This window comes from Egretta garzetta, unplaced genomic scaffold (assembly GCF_000687185.1).
Source record: "Egretta garzetta isolate BGI_Z169 unplaced genomic scaffold, ASM68718v1 scaffold168, whole genome shotgun sequence".
NCBI lineage: Eukaryota > Metazoa > Chordata > Aves > Pelecaniformes > Ardeidae > Egretta > Egretta garzetta.
This window is the reverse complement of record NW_009260675.1, coordinates 1,937,091-1,963,155: the sequence shown is the minus strand read 5'-3', so window position 1 is coordinate 1,963,155 and position 26,065 is coordinate 1,937,091. Positions and strand designations below refer to the sequence as shown.

General features: G+C 38.4%; 1 protein-coding gene across 1 annotated transcript in view; it reads right to left on the bottom strand.

The window, feature by feature from the left end:
* COL4A1 (collagen type IV alpha 1 chain) overlaps positions 1-26,065 on the bottom strand; it is a 114,685-nt gene that overhangs the window by 24,387 nt on the left and 64,233 nt on the right. The window contains exons 8-36 of the mRNA XM_035901153.1: positions 25,995-26,057; positions 25,840-25,893; positions 25,668-25,694; positions 24,245-24,328; positions 24,070-24,132; positions 22,998-23,033; positions 22,407-22,448; positions 20,734-20,823; positions 20,086-20,121; positions 19,877-19,936; positions 17,675-17,719; positions 17,400-17,453; positions 16,886-16,927; positions 15,905-15,998; positions 15,208-15,243; positions 13,467-13,631; positions 11,578-11,673; positions 10,542-10,625; positions 9,730-9,800; positions 6,853-7,044; positions 5,813-5,981; positions 5,345-5,437; positions 5,142-5,246; positions 3,545-3,642; positions 3,096-3,246; positions 2,646-2,759; positions 2,072-2,239; positions 1,426-1,515; positions 673-825 (exon numbers count right to left, since the gene is read on the bottom strand). Coding sequence (XP_035757046.1) covers positions 673-825; positions 1,426-1,515; positions 2,072-2,239; positions 2,646-2,759; positions 3,096-3,246; positions 3,545-3,642; positions 5,142-5,246; positions 5,345-5,437; positions 5,813-5,981; positions 6,853-7,044; positions 9,730-9,800; positions 10,542-10,625; positions 11,578-11,673; positions 13,467-13,631; positions 15,208-15,243; positions 15,905-15,998; positions 16,886-16,927; positions 17,400-17,453; positions 17,675-17,719; positions 19,877-19,936; positions 20,086-20,121; positions 20,734-20,823; positions 22,407-22,448; positions 22,998-23,033; positions 24,070-24,132; positions 24,245-24,328; positions 25,668-25,694; positions 25,840-25,893; positions 25,995-26,057 — 2,575 coding nt within the window. The remainder of the gene's footprint in view (positions 1-672; positions 826-1,425; positions 1,516-2,071; positions 2,240-2,645; positions 2,760-3,095; positions 3,247-3,544; positions 3,643-5,141; positions 5,247-5,344; positions 5,438-5,812; positions 5,982-6,852; positions 7,045-9,729; positions 9,801-10,541; positions 10,626-11,577; positions 11,674-13,466; positions 13,632-15,207; positions 15,244-15,904; positions 15,999-16,885; positions 16,928-17,399; positions 17,454-17,674; positions 17,720-19,876; positions 19,937-20,085; positions 20,122-20,733; positions 20,824-22,406; positions 22,449-22,997; positions 23,034-24,069; positions 24,133-24,244; positions 24,329-25,667; positions 25,695-25,839; positions 25,894-25,994; positions 26,058-26,065) is intronic.

The following is a 26,065-nucleotide window of genomic DNA, read 5'->3' as shown; positions in this document are numbered from 1 at the left end:
GAAAAGAAAAACAGGAGAAACAATGATCTTAAATGACCAAATTTTTATGTAGCAGTAAAAATTAAAATCCAAGAAGAATGCATTGTCTAAAAAACCCTACTATCTCTACCACCATTAAGTTTCTAAATAGAAAGCTGATTGCCTTTCTCCTGCATATTTCCAGACATTTCTAAAGTGACATAAGTTGATCTTTTGGTATCAGTGGCATAAACATGTGTATTTCCTGAAATTTCTACAGGTCACAAAGGAATGTGTGTGCCAAAAAAGGCTGCCCACTTTTTCTTACAGTATCAGTTTGTCTTCATGGCCACAACAGTGTTCCTACTACATGTTTGAGATGAAAGAAAGCTTTTCTCTTCTGGCAAGCTGTAGTTTCTACCTTTAAAATTTATTTTCTTTTGAGAGAGTCCTCTGATAAAAGAGGTCAAATGAATTTTATAAGGGCAAATTGAACCTCTTCCATCCAACAAAACCCCTTTCTGTCTGTGATTAACCTTTGTTCCTATGGAGTCGAAAGGTATGGGAAAAATATCTGCATTTGCTGTGTGAAATTCTTTAATCTTATTTTAAAAACTGTTGCCTAAAACTAAGATACAACTGAACTCAAAGCATTGCTGCTTAACAGTACATGAATGGTAATTACACTTATCCACAGTTAGAGACTAAAGTTACCTTTTTCTCCTTGATCTCCCTTTTGGCCTTTGAGACTAACCATGTCCATGTTGTCCATTGTTCCAGGTTTTCCTGGGAGACCGGCTTCACCTTTATCTCCTTTGACACCAGGATCACCCTGTGGTCCAACTACACCTTTGAAACCTTGGCTACCTATAATACACAGAATATTATAGTGGCATGTAAAACTTTGCAAAAATATTTAGCAGACAACAACAAATTAAATTAGCTATTTATTCAAATTTTCAGCACTGAATACCATGCTCTGGAACATCGCATTTATCTCATATGAAGTTTCTTTATACCAGGACTTCACAATAGCTCTGTCAAAAAAGTTGACATATTTTTCCCACTTCACAGCCATTAATTATAGACTCTCAAAACAATAGGGATAGCAGTTTGGCAGTAATACAGGGCATTATTTGAAGGATTTAATTAAGAACTTCCTACTGGCTTTTTATAATTTCAAACACAGTATTCTTCTTGGAGTGATATCTATAGCATCCTTGCACCTAGCAAACCCTTATGTTATTGAAGAACAGATCAAAAATCCTGGCTCGGTGCCCAAATACATGACTGCTCCTAGGATACGGCTTTCTAATTTACACTATTTCTAACTTACAGGGAAGTTACTTGACATAAAACATTCCCTAGGCGAAGCATATTCCTTATATTTGGTTACTTCCAGACTTGTCTTCTGCTGGAAAAAAGGTGGATTTTACAATTTTGATTTTGAGAAAATCTCTCTCTTACCTTTTTCACCGGGCAACCCTCGATCTCCAACTGGTCCAGGAGTTCCTGGCAACCCAGGAGTTCCCATAACTCCCATTTCTCCTTTGGCTCCTGAAACCAAAGGAAAAGAGTGAGTAACAGAAATAAAGCACGCAGTGGAAAGAAGTACAAGAAACAGAATTATTTACTCCCTATCACATTAGGAATTGCACCACTTACGGAAAAATGGGACAAAGAAGATGATTAATCTAAAACAGCCTGACAGAGAAAACAACAGTAAATATAATGTTATGAAAACCAGACTAAAAGACAGTTTGTAATGTGTTTTTGACAGATTCTTAAAACTTCCTATTACAGTTAGCAATGCTGTCATTAACAAAGGCATTATTAAAACCACATTCTGTCACTGAAACTGTGCAGAATAATACCCTTTCATTATTATAGGCTAAAGGCTAGTTCCTGCAAGTTTCTGAATTTGATCCACCAAAGGACTTGAGCTGCAGTTCAGTTACACGTGTACAGAGCTGCTTCATTGTCGTCAGCCCGTGCGTTTTCCCAAGCTTGGGCTCTTTGATGGATCAATTCCTGACTGAGTGAAAGGGTGTGCTACCACAACTTAATAAAATAGTTGTCAAGGACGCTGGTTTCCAAGGGAAAAGTTGTTTACCTGCAGATCCTTTCAGTCCAATGGCCCCCTGTGGACCCGGCAGGCCAGGTAACCCCACAGACCCTGGTACTCCAGGCTGGCCCTGGCTACCTTTATCCCCCTTTGGTCCTGGCATATCTAGACCTGGGATACCAGGGAATCCCCTTTCTCCTTTTATTCCAGGAAATCCTAGGAAAAGCAGAAGATACAGGATTAGTCCTTAACGGAGCACGGGGAAACCATTAACAAGAATATCTGATAATGTCCACCTGCGGTTCAGAAATTACATGGCATGAAGAATGAAGACACAAAGCCAGACAGCAGAAACAGTCCTCATTTTCTAAGTGAGGCTTTAATCCTGTATATATTACCGACTGATGACCTGAAGAGACCAAACAAAATGGCAGACGTTTTCTTAGGAGATCTTGCCCTGTGTTTTGGACCAGACAGAGGAGGCCCGTCAACATGCCCGCCATGCACCCCCACTGACCTCACACTGCAAAGCAGTTCACAACTGATGCTTTTACCAATGCCAATATCCATCTATGCCAAAAGTTTGCTCCTAAGCATCATCATGGGAGCATTTTCCTCTCACCTGGTGGTCCCTGGGGTCCCGGCTGCCCAGCGGGTCCTGGCGATCCCTGGGGGCCCAGCCCTGGCGCGCCCGGAGGGCCCTGCATGCCCTGCAGTCCTGGGAGGCCAGGGTCGCCTGCGGGGAGACAGAGACATAGACTGAGTGTCCTCTGATGTTATTTGAAATCTTGTTTGCTGAACATGCTGGACAAGGTGCTTTGCAAGCACTTGGCCAACAAGACCTCATTCCCACCTCTACTACCTCCTGCCTGGGCTCGGTGGAAGGGCTGTTCTTTACTGCTAGCATTTGCTACTGGTGGTTGGTAGGAGAAAACAAGGGGAAGAAAAAAGGGCAATACCTGAGATATCAGTAGGATATCTCAGAGGTGAATAGACTATTTGCTGCATCTACAGAGGAATGATTTAAAAAAAGAAACAGAAATACAGAACTATATTTTTCCAATGCCATTACCTCTGAATCCTTGCTGTCCAGGTATGCCGGGAAAGCCTTGCTCGCCACGTAAGCCAGGCAGTCCTGGATTTCCCTTTTCTCCAGGGATGCCAGGTGGGCCTGGGGGGCCTGGCAATCCCTTAGGGCCAGGGAGACCTACACCAGGTTCACCCTAGCCAAGGAAACACAATAGATTGGGAATTAACACATCAAAACCAAGAATTCATTCACTGGCTGTATTTAAATCATTCAGAGGCAGAGCGCTATACATGACTTCAGGGGAGAGTGTAAGCCCTTTAGCATTCGTGCCAAGCATTCATCCATCTACTCTGTTCCTTTGTGTGCACAGTGGGAAACACAAGATAAAGGGCAGTTTGGCCAACTTTTTCTTTTTTAATGAGCATGATCTTTGCACACATTCCTGTTAACATGGGCAGTCACAGATAACAGTATCAGCAGCTGACACCTACTTTTTGACCTTGTAAACCTGGTACGCCTGGCAAACCATCCAGGCCAGGGGTTCCCGGAGTCCCCGGCAGACCAGGTGAGCCAGGCTGACCTTGGAAACCTATAAAACAAAAGAAAATTCACATCATTACTGTCTCTGCCTGTAAGTGTCCTCTGCTGTTTCTTCAAGCCTCTAACCAAACTATTCACATCCTCACAGGGACATGTTTAAAAATGTCTGTGTAGCCTTTTATGTCGAACTCCTAGGGATGCCAGCAGCCAAATGTCTCAACAGAGCTTCAAACACTGAGCTTCATGCAGCATTTGGCTTCTGATAAGAAACAGCCACTCAGAAGAAATAAATGCTGAGTGCCTCCTCTTAAAATTAATAGCCTTGTGGGTTTATGTCATTGAGAAACATCCTGTCTGCAAAACTGGGTTCCCAAAGTCTTCTTCAGAAAAGGCAACTTAATGTGTGGGGCATCAGACTGAGGGATGCACAACAAAATCCATCTGTGAATCAACACCTTTTGCTCAGTATATGTTGTGTGGCATGTCCTACACATCCCGCTGTGGGTTGTACACAGAAGGTTTCTATGTCACAGCTGGCTCATGCACTGTGCCTTGGGAATGCAGGAAGGAATATATACACCATTCTGCAAATCACTTAGAGATAGCACTCAACTCAACACCAGCACACTCAATAAATTGAAATGAAGCTCCTCTCCCAGGCAAAGGCCTCCGGGAACAGGAAATCCAGTTTTTAGGCTAAACCCCAGGAAAGTCATTGGGCAGAGCTGAATTCAAGGAAGAGTTCTTGAAAGAAACATAGTTGATATGTCATTCCTTTCTTGCTGGCAATGGGCCTCTTCTGTTCAGGTTTGTCCCGTGCCAATCTTAGAGTAACTAGAGGTGGTCACAGGTAAAGATTTTCCCTTTCTTATTAAGTCTTTCTGACCCTCCCAGTCCACTGGTGTGTGGAATCATAATAAATGAAATAATAATGAAGACACACAAGAATTTTGGGGATTGAGGTGGCTGCTGAAAGCTCAGTCATCTAGTTCTAAATGAGTAGCAGCACCATGAAATACATCTCCCAAAAATCCAGAACTAGACTGTGAACACTTTGACTCCCTCTAAACTATGTGCATGCCCTGACAATGGCCATGCAGGGAAGACTGAACTTAAGCTGAGCGAGCTGGTATTCTAATCAACCCACTCTCCACCACCTGGGACACAGCAGCGCTGCCGGTTCTGGCCCGAAAACATTATAGTTATGTCAGTGTGGTTTTTTGACCAACCATACACAGTGCTTCATCTCTCAGAAAGGTCATCTCATCTCTCAGCAACCTCAGTTGCTGCAATGTAAGATGTTGTACTATACTGTATGTACTACACTTTCTATTCTGGCAGTAGCTTCAACACTGTCTGTATCTGCACATCACTGCACAAAGCACGTGTGTGTTCAAAGTATGCTTATTGTTGTGCTTCTGGACTTTCACAAGGGAAGTTCTTCAGCTGCACCTCCCAGATCTCATGCAGTCATGGCTGGATGAAAGTGCAGGCCTCCATCCACACTCCAGTTACGTCAGCTCTGTTAGATGGATAACTTTATCTTACCTTTGGGTCCTGGAGGTCCAGGGAACCCTATACCTGGCTGCCCAACAGCACCTTTTTCTCCCGGCAGGCCGGGTCTACCTGGAAGCCCAGGATTCCCTTTGTCACCTTTGCAAGTGAAAACAAGACAAATGTTAATACCAAGGCTAGCTTCTGAGGAACAGAGCCATTATGATCATTGGGCAAAGATTAACAGGCTACCATACCTTGGGGTCCAGGGAAACCAGGTGGCCCAGGAAGGCCATCTGCTCCAGGAGGTCCAGGGAGCGGTACAGTTCGTCCTGCTTCGCCCTTTGCCCCTGTGAATGTAAAAATGTATTAAGCACAGGAAGCAATAAATTAAACAAGGGATTTTTACCTAACCAGCAATATTAGTACATCCCTACCATTACAACTGACTTGCTATGAAGGTTTTTTTGTGTAAGATTCATAGAAAACTAGGATGAACTCAGTTTAGGATGATTCTAAACCATCCCATCTGGCCTAACAAACTCTTCAAGAAAACTGCCCTCAAAGATTTGCAATTATACTGCTGAAAGCAAAGACTGATTTAAATTTTAAAGTCTCTTTATTTCAATCTTAAATTCCAGTGATCCTCTAACTCGTACCACTTAAAGGCACAATTTTATTTTTTTTTTTAATTTTTTATTTTTTAAAGCATACTATAGCATTACCTGGAAGGCCTGGTAAACCTGGGGTTCCAGCAAAGCCTCTGTCTCCTTTGTCACCAGGTAGCCCTGCAACGCCTATCCCAGGAGGGCCAGGAAAACCTCTTTCACCACGTACTCCAGGGAATCCAGGTTGGCCAGGGGGACCACGTTCTCCTTTCAAGCCAGCTGTACCCTAATTGTTGGAAAGTATAAGTGTACTACTTTACTGATTGGCAAGACAGAACACATCATCCTCTCTCTTTGAATATTTTGTAACTTGGATTTAGCACAGATATCTGTAATACTGAATGAAGTGGATTTTTTATCACAGAATTCAATGGAAATAGAACTGGGTTCCAAGTGGAATAGCACATGGAAATCATACCTAGTGTGCAGTGCAGCTAACTGGACCATGTATGCTATGTTCCCAGTGGTGGATCTGGGAGCAGATGTGAGCTCCACATTCAGCTCCACATCCCTATCTGTTGAACTCCCTATCAGCGCAGGACTTTGAAGCATTAGTTTCCACAAGAGAAGTATGCTAGAACAGAGTTGAATCTTGTCTTAACAATCTCTGCTTGGATAACTGCACTCCTTCAATCATCTCCAGATATCAGCTAAATCACCCACACTAGTTCTCACTAGCAAGCTGTGAGAAAGGGAGAAAAGAACAAAACTATTGTCCATGCCCACAGTTTTGTGGTGGAAGTAACTTTGCTCTATAGTCCTAAAAGTAACAAGCCATGCTGAATACATCTGAGTCAGATCACTTATTTGCATGATAAGTAAAAAGAGAGGGTCAAAATCTAACTCTGAAAAGTCTGTTATTGAAGGATCATCTTCCTCACTAGTTCCAGGGAAACTGGAGTCTTCCTCTGCGGAAGAATGAACTACTCAAGCTAAGGTCAAGATGTGGAACAATGAATGAGGCCAATAAACATAAAGCATGTATAGGGCATAAAAGCAAGTGAATTCTGATCTGAAAGAAAGAATGTATAGGACAGTATGTAAACATAAATAAACACACAGTGGGACAATATGTATACATAAAGAAACACACATACCGATGCTCCTTTCGGACCCTGGGGACCTGGCAATCCATCTTTTCCTGGTCTTCCTTCTCTTCCAGGAATACCTGGTTGTCCTGGGAAACCAGGATCTCCCTTTTCACCTTTCAGGATAGAATCATAAGAAAAATCTCCTGGTTCTCCTTTTGCCCCAGGGCTGCCCATAAGTCCTGGAGTGCCGGGGGGCCCCTGAAATTTCATAAATTCAGATGTCATCAGTTGCCCTACCAACCCTTTAACTGATGCAAAAGAAAACAAATCTTCAGAATTTAAAGAGTAGACCCAAATCAAGTAAACCATTAAGTTTTCAACTGAGGAGGTCAAATGAGAATATTTTCCAGGACACAGCAGTGTGAATAAGGAATTAATGCAAACCTTCTTGTTGTGACCATTTTGTCATTTATATCACAGGTATATCATTTGGGATAGTGCATATAAACTTACACCACTTACAGAAGAACCGCAGGCCATGATACCAAAAAATGACTCTGAATTTTCAATAGACTACCCACTGGATTTCAGTTATGCATATTTATACAATATCAGCATTGAGGTAAACGAGGCTTTTTAAAAAGTCTTTTTCAGAGTTAACATGTCTGCCCCAACCTTTAAATGCTAAATTCTGTAGCATTGTGCAACCTATTTCCCTGATGCAAATGCAACAAAAGTATCTCTACATTTCCATGATAATTTACAATACCAGCAGAAGCAGGACTAATACAGGAAAATAACATACTTCCAGTATGCAAAGACAAACTCAGCCAAACTTAGAGGCTTAAATTGCTTATACAAGCCCCATCCATGATTTTTTTCTTTCAAAACCATTTAAATCAACTATAATATTCATCAAATATATTGATTGTCTATGAAATTAGATTAATTGTCTTATACAAAACTCAAACGTTATTTGCACAGAGCTAAGGCTAATTGAAGGCTGAAAGCTTCTCCCTGGGTAGCTTACTTATGACATTTAGCTGACATAAATGCACATTTCCTTTCATTACTAATGTTCATGGATTTTGTACAGTTAACATTCACAGTCAGTTGGTACTATCAGAATACTATGCACATGCTCAGAAAAGAGGTTTGTAGGCTCTCCTGGGAAGAAATTATCTACCCAATAATATACCTATGGGATTTCCAGAATTCCAATTTTTCCCTACGTATTTCTAGAACTTACACGAACTTTTCTAATAGGAACAGTCTCTCTAATTTCAAGTGAATCAGAGCTACTGACTAGGGTAGTAAAGCATAAACTTCATGGGCAATGTCTGCTGCTTATGGCTGTTGTGTGCCCTCCACATAAACCTGAACCAGAACATGGGCAAATGCAGTATTTCTATTAGCTTTGGTGGGTCCTGCATCAGACTCTGATGCTCTGGCGTGACTCTAAGCAATGTGAGCTTGTGAGGCTGGTTTCTATGTAGTTTTTCCAAGCTAAACTACATGCTGGACCACCACCTGGCTGAACTTTGTGGAGCAAAACAAGCTTAAAAGCATTCAGAAGAATAGCCAGTCCTTGTCTGATGAAAGACATGAACAGACCTACAGACCTTAAGAGGCAAGAAAAGGAATATATAAAGGTGTGGCAAAACATGTGCTGAAAACAAATGCCAGACACAAAAGAAGCTTAAATACATTAGGATGTCTTTTTTCTCTACTGTTTCTTTCATGGATCCCATTGATACTATGGTAAATTCAGTCAGTGAGTAATACCATCCAATTTATCGTGGTGGAAATAGAGAGTGGACTTCATCCAAGCTAACTTTCATTGGCTGAATTCAGGCATCTAGGCTTTATTTATACTCAAGGGTGAGAAATAGATTCCTTGAGTAAGGAATTCATACAGGTGGGTTGGTTTAACTTCTGAAGGTGCTTCTCTCTCACCGCTGGTGAGAGAGGGAGCTTGTGTAACTCCAGTGTGTGTTAGAGCTAGTGCATATTAATGTCACTGAGAAGTTAAGTTACCAAAAGCGATCAGCTGGAAGGAGAAAACAGCTTTGGGAAAAAAAGTCTGGGAAGACTCTGACAAACTCAGTCTACTTACATTAGGAATGGTGTCAAAATCCACGCTATACTACAGGAACATGTATGCTAAGGTAGGTCCTGACAGCATACCACAGTGTACGTAGGGACATTCAAGTGAACTCTGACAAGATCAAATGTAGTTGTGCTAGTACAGTGCTCATCTAAGAGTAATTTGTGTTACATTTTACACAAGTTCTACGCTTATGGCTGTTCTGCTTCTTTGCCTTATTCGAGTGGTGTTGCGCTGCGTCAACGTAATTTACAAGTGATCATATTATCAGGATACTATCCACTTTCACAGCCTTCCTTTATTTCTTCAAAACTACTTAGCTTTCCTGCTAACTAATTATGTTTTATGGAATACACTGCACACATTTTCCAAAATTCAGACAAACCGCCAAAGTGTATTGCATGCTATTATTAGATTGCTTGCACTAGATGGCACTGTCTCTCTCTCTCAGCATATACCTACACAACAGCAAAGAGTTCTTGGAATGATTCACAAGAAGCTCAGGGCAGACCTGCATCTGTCTCCTGCAAAACCCTACTTTTTACCCAACTCCACTGCTTAGCTTGCTCAGCCAGAAGGTCATGTGTCCTGCTGAGTTAATATGATGGGCAAACACAGAAATATAACCCATTTCTGACAGCTCTTTCTTCCTCTCATACCACACTGCTCAACCACACTGCTTCCTAGCTTATTTTGCTAGGCATAATTCTTTAATTTTATCATATCACTGTGCTGGTCTATTTTTAAACAGAACTATTACACAACCACACTGATGATCATGTGTTTTTCGATCAAATGCCTCACAGGACACATGGCATTTGGCAAGGATTACTTACAGGTACCCCTGGAAGGCCATCAAGTCCAGGTAAGCCTCTTTCACCCTTGAAACCTGATTGTCCTGGAAAACCTTATCAGAGAGACAAAAAGACAACTCTGTTTATTACATGCTTTTACAGATAGCTCATTGTATGTGAATTCTTTGTGATCTTTCTCAAAGTGTCTCATTCCATCCCTGGTTATATTAACATAATGCTGCTAAAGTCAGTGAAATTGTCTGGATTCATGTGCTCATGTGCTATATGTGTCTGCATTCATAAACTCAGAAGTTGATGATTCATTTGACTTAGGAATGAATTCACCTTACTATTTAGACCTATCATGTAACCACTGCAGTATTGAAACTACCTACACCTTATTCGTTTTTCTTGACAGCCACTAGAACAAGCATTAGGTATAATATCACTGCATGTGCCACTTCTCTCATATGGTAGCAGAAAAATAATAATTCTTTCTGGCCACAGAATTTAATGGTAGGATTAGGAAAGTATGCATGGGTTGCTGCCAAGCCTGGGCACATGGGGCAAATGTTTCACACATTATTTTTCAGTTTCACAGTCTTCTGTGAAAATATTTGGGTCACAGTCTGCAAAGAACCTCCACTGTGGCCAACTTTTGCTTCATTGGTAATTCTTGTTGATTGCATTGGAAATTTGGAATCAGGCCAAAAATAGAAATATTCTATCCTCCTTTCATTAATTTCACAAACAATTTGATTAATGGGACAAAAAATAATTAATTTTATCAAATATGCTACATTTTTAGATTTTAGCTTACAGAGTTAATTCTCAGGTAGTTAATGAGTTTTTACCTGCTGGACCTGGTGGCCCTTGTGGTCCTGGAAGTCCAGGAGGTCCTACTTTATCACATAAGGCACAGGATTCACCTTTGTCACCTGAAAAAAAAAAAAAAACCAGCAAAACTAATGAGTAACAATGAAAAGATTTAAGACAACTGCAAGCAGGTGGATTCAGGGTCAAATGTCACTTGAATACACTTAATGCTGAAAGAATACAAATAAATGTGCTACTTCTAATTACATGCTTCAGGGAGAATTTATCAGCAAAATTATATTCAAAATTCTTTAAAATTTTTAAAGGAATGGCATGAAAATCGACTTAAGTCTTATCCTAGGGATAATATTTAACAGATCAGTTAAAAAGGACCAGGCTCAAGAGGATCAAAAAGAAGAAAAGAAATATGCACTAGGAATAGAAGAAATAAAAAGATTGAAGCAGGAAAAGGAGAACCTTTATAGTTACTGCAATTTTGCAGTTTTAGAAAAGCAGTGAGCAGAATGAGATCAGGAAGGATCAACCATCTTGTAAATTCATGCAGCTCATTTTTTTATATGTCCATTTACTCAATGCTTCTAAAACACATGGTTGACAGTCCTATTTATAGGTGTTACAATTTTAGCTTCAGTTATATTCATGGCAATGATTCATAAACCATTTCCATTCCCAACTCATCTGCCCCTCTCTAATTCTTCATTTCAGAATTCACATCTTAAATTGCCATGAACAGCTCAATTTACACTTAATGGGGCTATACTCAACCCTTTCTTTCTTCCCAGCTCCTCTTTCAGCCCTGCACCATCCTTTTTCACTTTCCAGCAATGTGTAGGCCAAGTGAAATTAACTGAAGTCTGTGTCACACAACTCAATACACAATACCCCTCTTCTACTCACCAGAGACTCAAGAAACATCTTCCATGTCCATGAACTATTTGTTTAACTAACTTTAAGTATACTTTCTCTGGATCCAGCCTAAGTTGCTCAGCCTCTTTACATACCCAAGCTCCAGGGTAGAGAGCATTAGAAAGCAATCACTTTAAACAATATTACCTTTCTCTCCCATCTCTCCTGGAAATCCATCTCTTCCTGGAGGTCCAGGACTACCTGGTGCACCAGGTTCTCCCTGTTGGCATTGATCGATTCCATCTGCAATGTAAATGCAATAAAGAATATTCTTTGACGAGTGCAAGTTGCCATTATAGGACTGCATTTACAGATGTCCCAGCTTAATGTATGTATGAACAGTAATAAGTCAGGATAGCATTTTATTTTTCTATTTATTGGCTTTACTTTGAAAATTTAACTGGCATTCTGTATTCTGATTCCATATATACTGCTTAAGAAACCCCAAGAATTAGAGAGAAAAGACAGGCTTTGCCATAGTAAGGTTACAAACAACTTCCACATAAAATCTATTTTTATTTTAAGTTTTGGCTAAAAGTGCTGTGGGTGAAAAATTGCCAGTTTGACCCTGAAGAGAATGGAGAATATTGACATTCTGAAGAAATACATTAAGTAGAGTCTTTTGTACCCTGACTTTTGTTTTCAATGTTTTAGGAAATTTCCTAGGTCAAGAGCAGCTTGTTAACGTCTATTTAACTTCTTCACACTGATCAAGCTTCCTGAAGACAAGAAACTTCATATGTTAGGAACTGAAATAGGAAACAAATGAGAATATTTAGCAGGCTTGATATGAGAATACAAATTGTGCTTTTTCTGTTTGATGATATGGCACAAGGTTCTGATATAATACAATATGACTTTATTTTGGCCAAAGCCAGTAGTCGAAATGTTCATGTGAAGTCTGGCAAACAGCAGTTAAATGAAATCAAATTGTTTGCCATTATGCACTTGAAGAAAACTAAAGTTCTAGGGAACGAGCAGAATTAAGCAGTGACAGAAACACGTTGTATGAAAAACAAGAATTGCTCTTATTTTTGGGCAAGGTAAGATCTTGCTATTTAATTCCGTATTCTAGGTGCTGGATTTTGTACTGCTTCATTGACAAACACAGAAACAACTAGCCATCTTCAGTTGTTTTTGAACCAAGTATTTTGGTTTAGGGATTCAACAGAGAATAATGTTCCTTTCAGTAGTTTTGGACTACCTAAACTACTGTAATAGAGATATCGTTCTTTATGCTGAAATGACAATTTAACTCACAATATCAGTATCACCTATAGCAAAAGTTTTCCTTCAATAGAAGAGTTAAATATCAGTTATAAGGAGCTATTAAGCATGGACCAGTTTCATATGTTCTTTTTTCATTGCTTCATTGCAGAGCAAAACTAAAACATTTTTCTCTTTAAAAATGCTTTATCAGAATCTAATTATACATAGCTGTATGATTTTGTTTTCATTACTACTAATGTTATGTATTTGTCCCATCATTACCAGCTTTTCATTTTCATCTATAAAGCAAGTGTTGACCCTATTCTCCTGTAAGATAATTTCACGTTACAATAAAAACTAGCAGACTAGTATCTTGGTCAGCAGTTCTTACACTTACATAGATTGGTACTGCAGACTTGTAAATTGTGATACTGAATGGCTATCTTTTATGCCAACAATATTAGTATCTGTTATTTGTTTAATTGAGAATTTATAAATAGCTCTAAATTGGCACATTAGGACACGAAGGAAACCAATATGTATTAAGGTCAATGATTTGGTTATATTGTAACAGCCCACAATGCACTTTCGAAGAAATTTTAAAAACACTTAGCAAAGAATCCTTGTCCCAGTAAGGAAACAAGCAGCTCACTGCATCATGGAACAGCTTTTACTTGGGTCCATTAACAACTCAGATATATTTCTTCCCTGATGTAGGTGCATTCTGACTATAGCTTTTATAATCTTGCCTCTTCATCCTTTTTTATGTGCATACAATGTGCATTATTGAGTCTTCACTGTGAAAAGCAACCGAGTGCTTTACCTACCTGTTTTTCCTGGAGGACCTGGTGGGCCAGGCAACCCCGGAGGACCTGGGAAACCATCTCTTCCAGGGGGTCCGGGTAAAGAGAACCCTGGAGAACCCTTTTCACCTTTTTCACCTCTCTCTCCAGGGACACCAGGTGATCCTACCCTGTCTGGAAGTGGTCGACCTTTGGACAGAGCAAAACATACATGAAAAAAAGTTACAAGCAGAAAGACATTATCAACACACTAGCTTCCATTTAGGTTTCAGACAGAAACAGAAAAATGTTAGTGCAAAATAAAAAGGGACTATATTTTTACTATTGGTGATTTATACAAAATTGAGGTTACATACACACTGCAGCTCAGAATACCTCACTTTGGTTAGGTCCCTAGACAAACACTCTTATTCTGTACTAACTGCCTTTCTGACATTTAATCAACTTCTGCTGAGTAGGGAAAAGTGGCAACACAGGAGTTAATTTAGCTGTTACACTTAGAAAATACTACACTCTTCCTTATCTCATAATAAACCAAATCTTAAACACACCTAGAAAGGGACAGCATCTCTAAGAATTTCAGTAGATGAGTACTCAACAAAGCAAGCAGATTACAGGAATGCTAAAACCAAAACTGACTGCAGGAATAATAAGAAAACAACAGCCAATAAAGAGAAGGAAAGCAGTTAAACAGCTAGAAAAAACTACCTAAGATGTCCTTTTAGTTATTTGTACAATCACACAGGTCTTCATACTTTAATGAGTTATTTCAGTTCACAACTAATCACTACCTAGACTTGATCAGTAAACCATTTTGAGCCTTCTGCAACACTGCAGGAAGATACAAAAGTCACACAAATCTCAATTTCTGTAGGGTAATGACAGACTAAGAGCTACTATTTTTCTTGTTTTGTCACATAGAATTCTTCAGGGACTATTACAGCCTGCGGTATATAGTATCTCCTCCTTAAACTATGAAAAATTTCCTGAAAACTATCTGACCCTGGCTCACATTCGTTTCATATTTAGCTTGCTGTCAAGATTGAAAATGTGAGAAAAGGAGGTAATAGCGGTATCACTGTAGGATGTGTTAGTGTCAGGTTTCCACAGATGATTTGCTTAATTTTTAAAAAGCAAATATCATGGTTTAGTTCAAACACATGTAAATATATACATAATAACGATGTTGTCAGAGATGTGAAGATGTTAAGACTATGAAAAAGGCAACATTTACAGGAAAAAGAAATAACTTTTATTAGATCAGTAACTTTTATTAGATTAGACACAGTCAAAAAAAAAGCAGGAAGCCTTCAGGAATGACTTTGATCTAATAAATGTTATTATTTCTCCCTAAAAACCTTGTTTTATTATATTTATGCAAACACATATAGAGCAAAACAAATTGCATACATACATAGGTAGATATGCACACACCCACACACATATTCACTTTTTACAACTCTTCTTGCCCAATGGAGCCATACTCTCTGGGCTATCTCTGATGACCTGTGCACACTACTTCTTCAATTTAAGCAGATATTTAGCAGGGCTCTACACAAAGAACAAGGCTGGGTCACATCAGAGACACAAGAAAAACAATTTACAGGAAGGGTCTAGGGGGGTGATTAGACCCCTGGAGAGGCCACTGCCTGGGTGTTCTCTAAGTCAGGCAGTAATTGGCAGCAGCTAAGAAGAACATCTCTCATCTTCACCCAGGAAGAACACAGGAAAAATGTGAACAAAGTCAGCAGCCACAAATTCATACCTGGAGGTCCTGGGATTCCTTGTATACCAGGGAAACCTTTAGAAAGAGAGGTTTTCAATTAGGCAATGAAGTCAGCAATGCCAATGTCAGTGAACTTTTATCACATATAGTTTAAGTACCCATTATAAGCTAGTATACCCTGAATCAAAGGTTAAGTTAAATAATCTATAGATATCTGCAAACAATACATTTGTGGAAAAGGCCCTGCTGCATGCCACCTTCTCCACTGATCTTTCTTCAATAAGGTAAGGTCTGTAATGGGAAAAATGGGAAAGGGAATGCTTGATTTTCCCTGTTTACTGAAGAATTTTGTAAATTATGCAAGCTAATTTTAAGATTAAAATTTAACTATCGACTTTTTTAAAGGAGTCTCAAGATTCTCTGCATTATTATCCTCTTTATGCTTGTGTTGATTTCCATCTTTCTTAAATAATCTCACTGGATTATTTAACTGCCATAAAAACAGATCCCAGTTTAGCCTTTTCCAATCTATAACTGAAAGGCAGTCTTAGTTATGACGAGAAGAAGCGTCCTACAAACTACAACAAAACGTAATGCCTGAAAGCAATTAAATCAGTAACTGGAACAGTTCACTGTTATGTAGAGCCCCAGAGCTCACAGATAGTGTAATTTTAATTTCCTTTAATAAGAAAACTGAATGTATAACTCAATCAAAAAGACGAGACAAAATACACACCTTTTTCACCTTTTTGACCTTTCAGTCCAGGCAAACCTGAAACTCCAGGCTCTCCTTTTTCACCAAAGGCATCTGGTGGTCCAGGATCTATAACCTGAATCATAACACAAAGACTAGGACATTAGAAACATACAACTGTGCCCTCATTTGCATCTCCCCCATCCTGACCTGATGGTACAGAGGCCATTTTGTTTAATGGAAACAATTTTGAGCAGTTTTGGTTATACTTGCAATTTCAGCAATATGTAACGACTGCTGTGAGAGGGCTGTAGCTGCTGAGGAATTACCAGAGAAAATAAGTATTTCCCTTTCTGCCAAAATTCCTTCATATCAGTAGCAGGATTAAGTGGAGAGCTTTACAGCACCTTTCTAAACAAGAATGATGGCAAGAAACCTCAGCATGATCCAAGCACTGACCCATTAGGTTTGTATTACCTTTAATTTTAAAATATTCTGTTCTGGCAATTTCTGCTAACATTGATCTGAGCTTGACACGTAGAATACTAACATCTGCCATAAAATATTCAGGAAGTATGCCCCATTTTTCAAATCAAATAAGTAGATGTTGGGAAATTTCCCCCATGTTGGGGAAGGAGCACCATCAATGATCTATTTGTTGCTGACTAATCCCATTTTTTATTTGAAGAGTTAAAAAAATTATAGACTGCAAAATTGACAGATTTACTCTTTTGAACTCTGTTATAGATACTTTGTATTAATTAACAATGCCTATCATTTTCATAGTTCAAAACATTTGAAATTCATATCCTTCGAGAGCTCCTTCCCCAGATTTCAAACATAATTAAAAGAACTGTATCCAACGTTTGTTTCCATTAAGAAAAAATGAGGACATGACTGATTAGAATGAGATCAGGACATGCATAGTCTCTGTTTTTTCCCTCACTGTTTGAGCACTTTGACCTTCACAAAATTTATATTTTCATTTAAGCTTAAAATAAATCAAGAATTTATTTTACTTACTCTTCCTGGAGGTCCTGGAAAACCTCGTTCACCTTTGTCACCCTAAATCAAAATACAATTTACATTTTAAATCCAGCTCAGATTTTCTTCCCCACAAAATAGGATTTCCTTAGAAAATGAACACTTTGATACAGACTCATACAAATTCCAAATGATAAGTACCTGGACCATTATAATAAGCAGTAAGTAGTTTGCAGGCCTGTACTGCTTTACACTATGTAAACAGAAACTGGGATTTTTAGGAAAATACATTTGTACATATGCTGGCTGGGCAAATAGCTTGTGAAAATAAAGCCTGCATTGATCAATTCAAATAAGAGATCTAAACCAGGGATACCTAAGCTACCTTAAATTTGACTTTTCCTAGTCTCTGAGTGATGACTTTGCAACTTAGTAACACTAATTTAATATTGCTTTATGTACATTTATGTTTTAAAGCACATCTACGAACACACAATACAAGCTCTTAAGTCCTCGTTCTGTGTGATGAGAAGCAAAGGCCGGTACTACGCACCTTCGCACCAGGCTCCCCAGGTCGTCCTGGAATCCCAAACCCACCAGGCAAACCCTGCATGTAGAAGACAGCAAAACCAGAAAAGACAAGTATAGTTGCATCTTAGCTCTGGCAGCATCGAAGTTTTAAATTTTCAAACCAGTCACTAATTCACCAAAACCAACAAATTTAAGTAAACAATTCAGAAGGCTAGAAAAATTCAAGCTTTTATAATACACCGACAGTTCTTTGCTTTGAATGTAAAGACAGTACTGGAAATTCAGTAAAATACATACGGGGTCTCCTTTTGGTCCTGGGTCACCATCTTTTCCAGGCTTTCCCTGTAAAACACCAAGTTCCACTGCTTAAACCGATGGCCACATACAGGCAATTTCTAAATACGGTGGGTGAAACACTAGAACAAACGAATCGCTATTGTAGTGCATTAACCGAAGTGTGCTAACACAGCTAACAGCGCAGAGGGTACAAAGCAGACAAATTGTGACTTCCTAACGCTTGTGTTACTCAACATCCTACAAGATGCAGGATGAAATAGAATCCTGCAAATCTGTTCCCAGATCCAGGAATAACATACGGATTTCCCAGTCAAGGAGGCTTCAAGACAAAATATAGCAACAGCACAGGAATCTGGAACCAGACGCAGAAACTATTCCCTTCGTAGTAATCCCTTTCTACCTATATACTCCCCAGCCTCACAAAACCTTTATTCATAGACGTTCAGTGGCTCAGTTTCAGCAAAAGGCTTGGAGAGTGGCCCCGTATCAGATCATGTGGTAATCTAGTGGTAAAAAACAGTTCCTCTAAACTGAAAGCTATAATTTCAAATCACAAGGCGGATAATAACCTAGAATCCGAGACTCCTTCCTCCTGAGCAAAATGATTCACTATTAGACCACTATGTTAACCTACAGAGGGGATTAGATTCCCTTGAGGTAGTCAACAGGTATGTGATAAATGACCTAGATGAACAAACCTACTTTTCAGCATTCCTTTCCTCTTCCTAAGGACTATGAAAGGACTAGCACCTAGGCTTGAAGCCTAATCCACTGCAGGCTGGCATTTAGTTGGTATCACAGTGCTTAGATTGTATGTGTATTGTAAGCAATATGGATATGTCCCATAAAACCAAGAAAATGAATATACTTAATACACAAAGTATCAGTACGTGAAATTCAGTCTAAAATATAATCCCATCCCTTTAGGCCAAAATCTTCCACCTAAAACTATGCAATTGATGGATGAAAGTGATACAACAAATGTGAACAGGCCACCACCACTGAAGTGTGCAGCTTATGGTATCTTACAAAGAAGGGTTACAAGTAATTTTTAATGATTAATTTAAAATATGATCTGTAAAGTCCGGAGTCTTCAAATGTACACTGTGACTGGAATTAATCATACGGTTTCAGTCTGTGAAACTAGAATATCAGATTTTAACCTCTGTTCATCTTTCAAGCCTTATCTTAATTTCAGAAGTAGCTATGATTCCCTTAAACAGTAGCAATTACATATAAAATATCTTAGAAACTTTGCTCAGGGAACTCTGCAGAAACTGAAAGCAGTATTTTTTAACAATTCAAAGATGGTTTCCTCAACAAGTTCTTGGCCAACATTGCTCCATTCTTCCAGCTTTCAAACCCTCATTTACTGTAAGAGTAAAAATACATAATGATAGCAAAGATAATCCCATCGCATATTTTTACTGAAAGGATGACAGAATATTTGACCTTGAAGTATGAGATTTTTTTCAGATTGAAGTACAATTCAATGCCTATAGATGTGTTGGGTCTCTTTCTAACAGTTTATGAAGACCCACAATTTGAGAAACAATACTTTAGATATGTTTCCAAGTAGAATACATACGTTTTTGCTACCAGCTGAGCTGTGAAAGATATAGCATGACTCATGCAGAAGTTGTATGGATGAAACTATGATACAGGTCAGACCAGGCAAATGTAAGAGACCTTATGACCTCAAGCATCTATAGTCAGGCTAGAAACCAGCACACAAACATATCTCAGTCCTCTGAATTTTTTTCTCCATTTGTTGTCTTTATAAGAAATGGTACCTATAGGCTAAACAGGATTATTTTGTAGATTGCACGTTAAGAGTATTTGAAATAAATTTAACATGTTCCTTTTAGCTAAAGTCATTCCTACAAAGTTATTTGTTTTGCTTTGCTTTTCCTTCTATTCTGGAATGACTTAATCTTGCTTCAGCTGGGATCAATGGGATTCTTGCCTTTGCCTTCAGCACTGCAAGCTACTGTTAGGTGTCTTTATTTATCTGAAAGCACGTAACATACTAATATTACTGTACGCTGTTACTACATTGACTTATACATTGCTATACAGCAAAACTTGCTTGTTTGAAATATATCAAATTTGCTTTTTCACTAATTATTACTAAGTTTAATTAGCTTATGGAAACAATATAATAACTGCAATTATGGTATTGATAAAGCTGAGCATACTTACACGTGGACCAGGCTTCCCAGGTTCACCCTTTTCTCCTTTGAAACCTGAACCTGGAAATCCCTGGAAAATAAATACACACCAGATTAAAAATCCTGCCAAATAGTAAAGTAAATTTGCTTTCATCAAATAGCTATAAAGATATTCAGGGCCATTATCAGATTTTTCACAATTTTTATAGTAATTAAAAAAAAATTCTACACGATACTCACTTGTGCTCCCTGTTGGCCCTTTTCACCTGGATCGCCCTAAAGAAATTATAAAAAAAATGTAGATTAGTGAGCAAAATCTTAATCATTATTCATTTGGGTTGCAAATAATTTAATTCTTCATGTCAGCAAAAGCACATTTAACCCTGTTCTCCACTTTAAGAACTATACCTAATAGTATGATGTAAAATAGGAAGCTAGACAAACACAAAACATGAATCTATGAAGCTAGTTTATTATACTAGTATATATTGCTAAGACTGCCTAATTCAATAATTGAAAAATTCATTAGCACTCATATTCCATGAACGTGATTCTGTACAGGAAAAGCCCAATATAAGCTACTTAACTCAAATTTTTAGAATATTTGGTGTTTACAGGACTATGCTTATAAATCCTCCTTCCTCAGAAAGTCCTCTGCTGTATGTGTTACTTATTTATGCTATTATTAATGCATTTATCATATATTTTTCAGAGAGACTTCTAGGAAGACAATCAAAATTCATTCATGAAGTAAAACAGGGAGAAATTTTTGAAAAATTGGCTGTAGGTGACTTAATATTTTCATTTTCCTGTTTTACTTTTGTTTGCTAATTCCTATTGATCATATTTTAATGAAGAGTACAGGAAGATTAATCATTAAGGTCTCACCTTTTCTCCCTTTATGACTTCAGTCCCTTTTTCTTTCATATGTGGTGATGGTCCTGGTGGGCCTGGTGGGCCGCTTACCCCTTGTTCTCCCTGTCAACACCAAATCCAGTGGTCCATCAAAAACAGTACTGACACCGAGAACGAACATTACTAAGACCAGTAACATTAAAGAAAACTACCACTCGCTTTTAAAATTATAGCTGAATGGGTTTTTTAAATTCTTATTTCAGCAAAATCAGTCAGAGAAAGGGTACATACACAGATATAGGAGGCACAACTGTATAATGGGTGACAGACAGAGACTGGCCTGAAGAGATATCTCTGAATCTCCTGTTAGGCTGAAGATTGATTAATACCAAATATCAGGAACATATCAAATTAATTACTGTAATAGTACAGAAGTTTTTTAGTGCTTCCGTTAGGAGGAAGGAGATTAGTAGGAAAGAGGTCACGTGCAGAAAGTCGATGCCTGAAGGAAAATGTTAGTCAAAGCTTACAGTGTTCCATCAGGTTTACAATTGCATGTAAAGGCCAACTTCAGGATGGTAACTGTGGATCATACTTTTTTAGTATGTATGTGTCCATAGCAGGGTCAGAACGTCATCAGCTTACATAATGCAAAAACACTGTCTTATGGTAAAACACCTCCAAAAAGGCTTGATACATTTCTGTCAAGCAGTAATGTATATCAATCCCATTAATTTTTTTGCTCAAGACAAACCTGAGGAGTCCAGGAAACCTCCGCATACTTCCATGGCCAACATTTTTCACAAAATTTTATGATAAAAAGTTAATTTCAACAACATGTCACATCGCAAAAAATTCCACCCGTTAGGAATAGTGTGGGTCCAAATACATAAACAAGGTGGTGGATTAAAAAAAAAAACCCACCTAAGTAACATAATTTATTTATACTCCAAAAGGCCTTTGTCAATGACACTCATTAGAAGCTTCTGGAGAAGGGCTCAGACACACTATCCATTTACCAAATAACCCATGACTGCATGCATTTCTTGGCTCCTGAAAACACAATATAAGGCACTTCAGCCTAGACCCCTCAGCGGGAGAGGTAACAGGTTACACCTGACATGTTTTACCTCCTATTTGATGCTAGTTAAGAGAATAAATGGGATCCTGGAGCACATCTTTTGGCTTAGTCTCATTCAAAAATAAACCAGTCTGTGTACTCTGAAAACTGCTCCTGGTTGACTCAAAACACAGTAGAAGGGGACAACTGAAAGATCTGCTTCAAAAGTATACGCTACCAAACCAAGGCAGGCAGGCCATCAAGAGTCCTACCACAATTAATTCTGATAATTCCGGACAGTACATTAAATCTTATCCCTCAGAACCAAACCAATTTCAAATAAAACTCATGATGAGTCCTAATATACAGAGTAAATGTTTCCAGATATGCCTACTGCATACTAGTACTGGTACTAGTGACAGCTGGAAAGCAAGACAATGACCTAAATTAATGTCAGGTATAACATGAACAAAGTCTGTAACCATTCATGACTTTTGTTCATTTAGGTGCAAGTTACAGATTTACTCAAGTCTTCCAAAAATTGCAACACTGATTTTCTCCACTGATGGATGATGTTCATTTATTTAAAACAAAGTATCAAGAATATTTCTGACTGTTGTTCCCTACAAGTTTTCAAGAGACTTACCTTTTCACCTTTGGGACCCTGAAAGCCCAAGCCCATGTAGCCCTGAAAATATAAATTACACGTACTTAGTTTTTATCAGCAGTGCATACATGCTTACATACACACACGTGAAGGAATTTTGTACGTGGCAGAAGTTAAAAGAGGATATAAAAGACAGAATATGTCTTTTAAATGCACATGTGAAACAAATAAATAATTATGTCCCACCCTCCCTACTGTTTTTTTAAGTCCTGGGTCACAGCAATTTGTGAAAAAAATTGACTTAAATTTATCAGATAATTTTGTCAGTATGCTCTTTTTTCAACATTTTAGTGAAAATCTTGACATTTTTAGATGAGTTCAAATAACCATAGAATGTTGTAATCACTACTGATTCGATCAAGTGAGATAACAGATCTAAACAAATTGGAAAAAAGTCTACAAAATGTGTTAAAAGTCTCTCTTTATGATGCCCATTAAGACATAAAAATAAATCCCAAAGTGGAAAAAATCCCCTCTTTCAGGGCCATTAAGTTGCCAGATTTCAGGGGATCTGGTGGGCCAAATAAAAAAACCAAATGGACTTAATCTTTATAATAAGAAGAGTCTTACCTTCTCGCCTGGGAGTCCTGGTGGCCCTGGGGGACCCTATAAGACAGTACATTTTAGCATATATATGTATATAGTACACTAAGTGGAATAGTGCCATATTCTATAAAGATATCAAAAATGCAAGTCTTTCCATTAAACCAAGATGTAAAGTCTTTTTCTCCTACTGTGCGTAACTCACAACCTAGAATAAATAATAAAACCAAACAAAATCCATCTAAGATATTTCATCAGACCTTGTTTTGTAGTTAAGAGTGTTGGACCTAATCAGCATCAAGACAAGAGACAATAAAAAAAAAAAGTCTACACTACTGCACTGTAAAGTAACTTCACTGTTGACTTTTTTTTTGCAGTTTTGCATGCTAGATATTAGGCCTCAACTTTCTTTCATTAAAATTGTTCTTTTTCACATCCGTACGTGCAGATGCTGACTAAACTGTACTACCATTTTCTTTATATCACTATCATTTTTTTTCAGAAGGGTAAGAAATCTCACACAGCTCACTTTAACAGCCAGAAACACTGGGTGGACTTTTACCAGATGGAAATAATTGATCCCTGCTAGTGTGACCTGCATGCAGTACAGGAAGAGAAGATACTAGGTATCTGTTAGACCTGTCAAAATATCAAATAGCTGAAATGCCTTCAGCATTTGGCATTTACCATCATAACAGACAGTTGATACCCTGCTTTCCACAGTACTACTTACTGTGGCTGCCCATAAGAACAACCTCGGCAAAAACTTTGATTTCATCTGGCTACTACGTTTGTGGCTAATTTTCTATAAACTAAGTGGGGGAAGAGGGGAAAGGAGGAATAACTATTACAACCCCTCCCACACAAAAATACCTTTCAATCCTGCAAGAGGAGAAGGTGGCTGTAGGAGCAGCTGCTACTGAAAGCCTGTCACCTAGTCACTCCTGCCATGGTAGAGTCCAGGAGGCTAAACACGAAGCCTGGGACCACAGGTTATCTTTCCCAAATCCCAACAAACACCAGATAGACACACCTTGTAAAACTTTCCTATAATAAAGCTCTACAAGTAAAATGCAAATCACCATAAGAGGAAACTTACTGGCTCTCCTGGAGGCCCTTGTGGCCCCATTGGTCCTTGAAACCCTGGAGTTCCAGGTGGACCCTACAAAAAATCAAAATGGCGTAATTAAAAAGTGATATTTACTTGGTAATTTCATGATACTAATACAATTTTAATTGAAGCTCACTGCTATTCAAACATCATTTAGACTTACAGGTAGTCCAGGTTGCCCAGGAAAGCCTTTATCACCTTTTAGCACACTAGGAGGTAAAAGACCAATCACTTCACCTGGATCTCCCTACAGTAAGAAAAAAAAAAGAATAATACTTGAACATCGATTCGAATACATTCAAAAACACTAATATTAAGATGAGAGGAAAGTTGGAGCCATGCAAAGTTCGGAATAATTTGGAAAGCTGGCTTAAAAAAAGTCACCTTACTTCTTTTAATCCAGCTGAAACGCAGCAAGAGATATTAAAAGTTAAGACCTTACTTGCTAAATGTCCTTTAAAACCACCTGAAGAGATTCCAGTACCAAATCCTCCTTCATACCCTAATTTCCTGTGCTGTAATGGGTAATCGGAAAGATTTTCCGACCAAATCTATCACTACTACAGTGTCACCACACAATTGGAGCAATCTGAGCTGGCTGCTGAGAGAAGTGGTAACCTCACCATCTCTGTTCCAGCATGAGATCTTCAGTCTTATACCTAATTTTGACATAAAAGCCATTTATGGCATCCTTTTTCTTCAAAAAAGGAATCCATTTTGTCTTACTTTAGAAAACTATTCTGATCGTTACCCACTTCTTGAGGTCTTTTCTTTTGATAGCAAAAGATCTCATTTTTCCTGCATTTTTGGACAAAGTTGCAATATTGTAAGTGATTTTATTTCAGGAGTTGTGTACCTATGCATACATGCCTAGGGAAGAAACATTCCAGTACTTCAGTGTTTATAGACCAAGTCAGTTCTTCCCGTGAGAGAAACAGAAAAGGGCATTTTACAACTTCAGGTAGTCACATCATTACAAATCTGAGATTACATCTAGACTTATCTTTAGCTTACAGTTTCAAATTGTATCTGTTCATTTTAAAGAGCCAAAGCTCGCTGTTGACATTCATCACTTCATTCTCCAGCTCACAAAACACACTCAGATACGTAGTTAGTTTAATTTTTCTCTGTATGAAAACTGTTTAGTATATGTTGGATACTTCTCGTATTTGCGGGCTATATGACCTTCTTCCACAAACATTATCTATTTGAAACTATTTAGATAAATGAAATGTCAATATCAAAACAAATGTTTGAACCATAAAATCTATTTAACTCCTTACACACAATTAGGTGGACACCATACTACTTATATGTAATTAATGGTACATACTATTTTTTTCTGTTATAATCCAAGTAATACACTTTTAAGATGTGCATGGAACAACACATATGTTCAATTGCTATTAACTGGAGGTCACCCCACTGTCTTTATTTAGTGGGACTGCAGAACAGAGTACAAAGTGAAACATGCCAGTACAATTTTTCAGTCCTTAAGTAAGGACTGCTAATCTTAGAGGGTATAGGGTTCATCCTAATTCTTACTGTTAGAAGCAGGATATGAACACACTTAGGGTAAAATGTACCTTCATTCCAGGAGGTCCTGGGGGTCCCTGTGGAAAAATACATATTTCATGTTATTCTTCCTCAGTATTGCATATTTTACATCTTATACTCCATGTATTTTCATATAGTTATATTTGCATTTCAAGAATCAGAGTTGAAACAAGTGAATCAAGCATGAAAGAATCTACTTACTATGCTCCCAGTCAGTCCTGGTAACCCCGGGGGACCTACTGGACCTCTTTCGCCCTGAAGGAAACAGAGAAATTGTTTTTGTTTGGGGAACATATGCTTGAGCAATGTTTTTATTTCAACACAGGGATGCTGTTATAAACACATGTAAATGTCACCTTTGTGCCATTACATCCTGGAATGCCAGGTGGACCAGGAGGGCCATCTCGTCCAGGAATGGCCTACATGT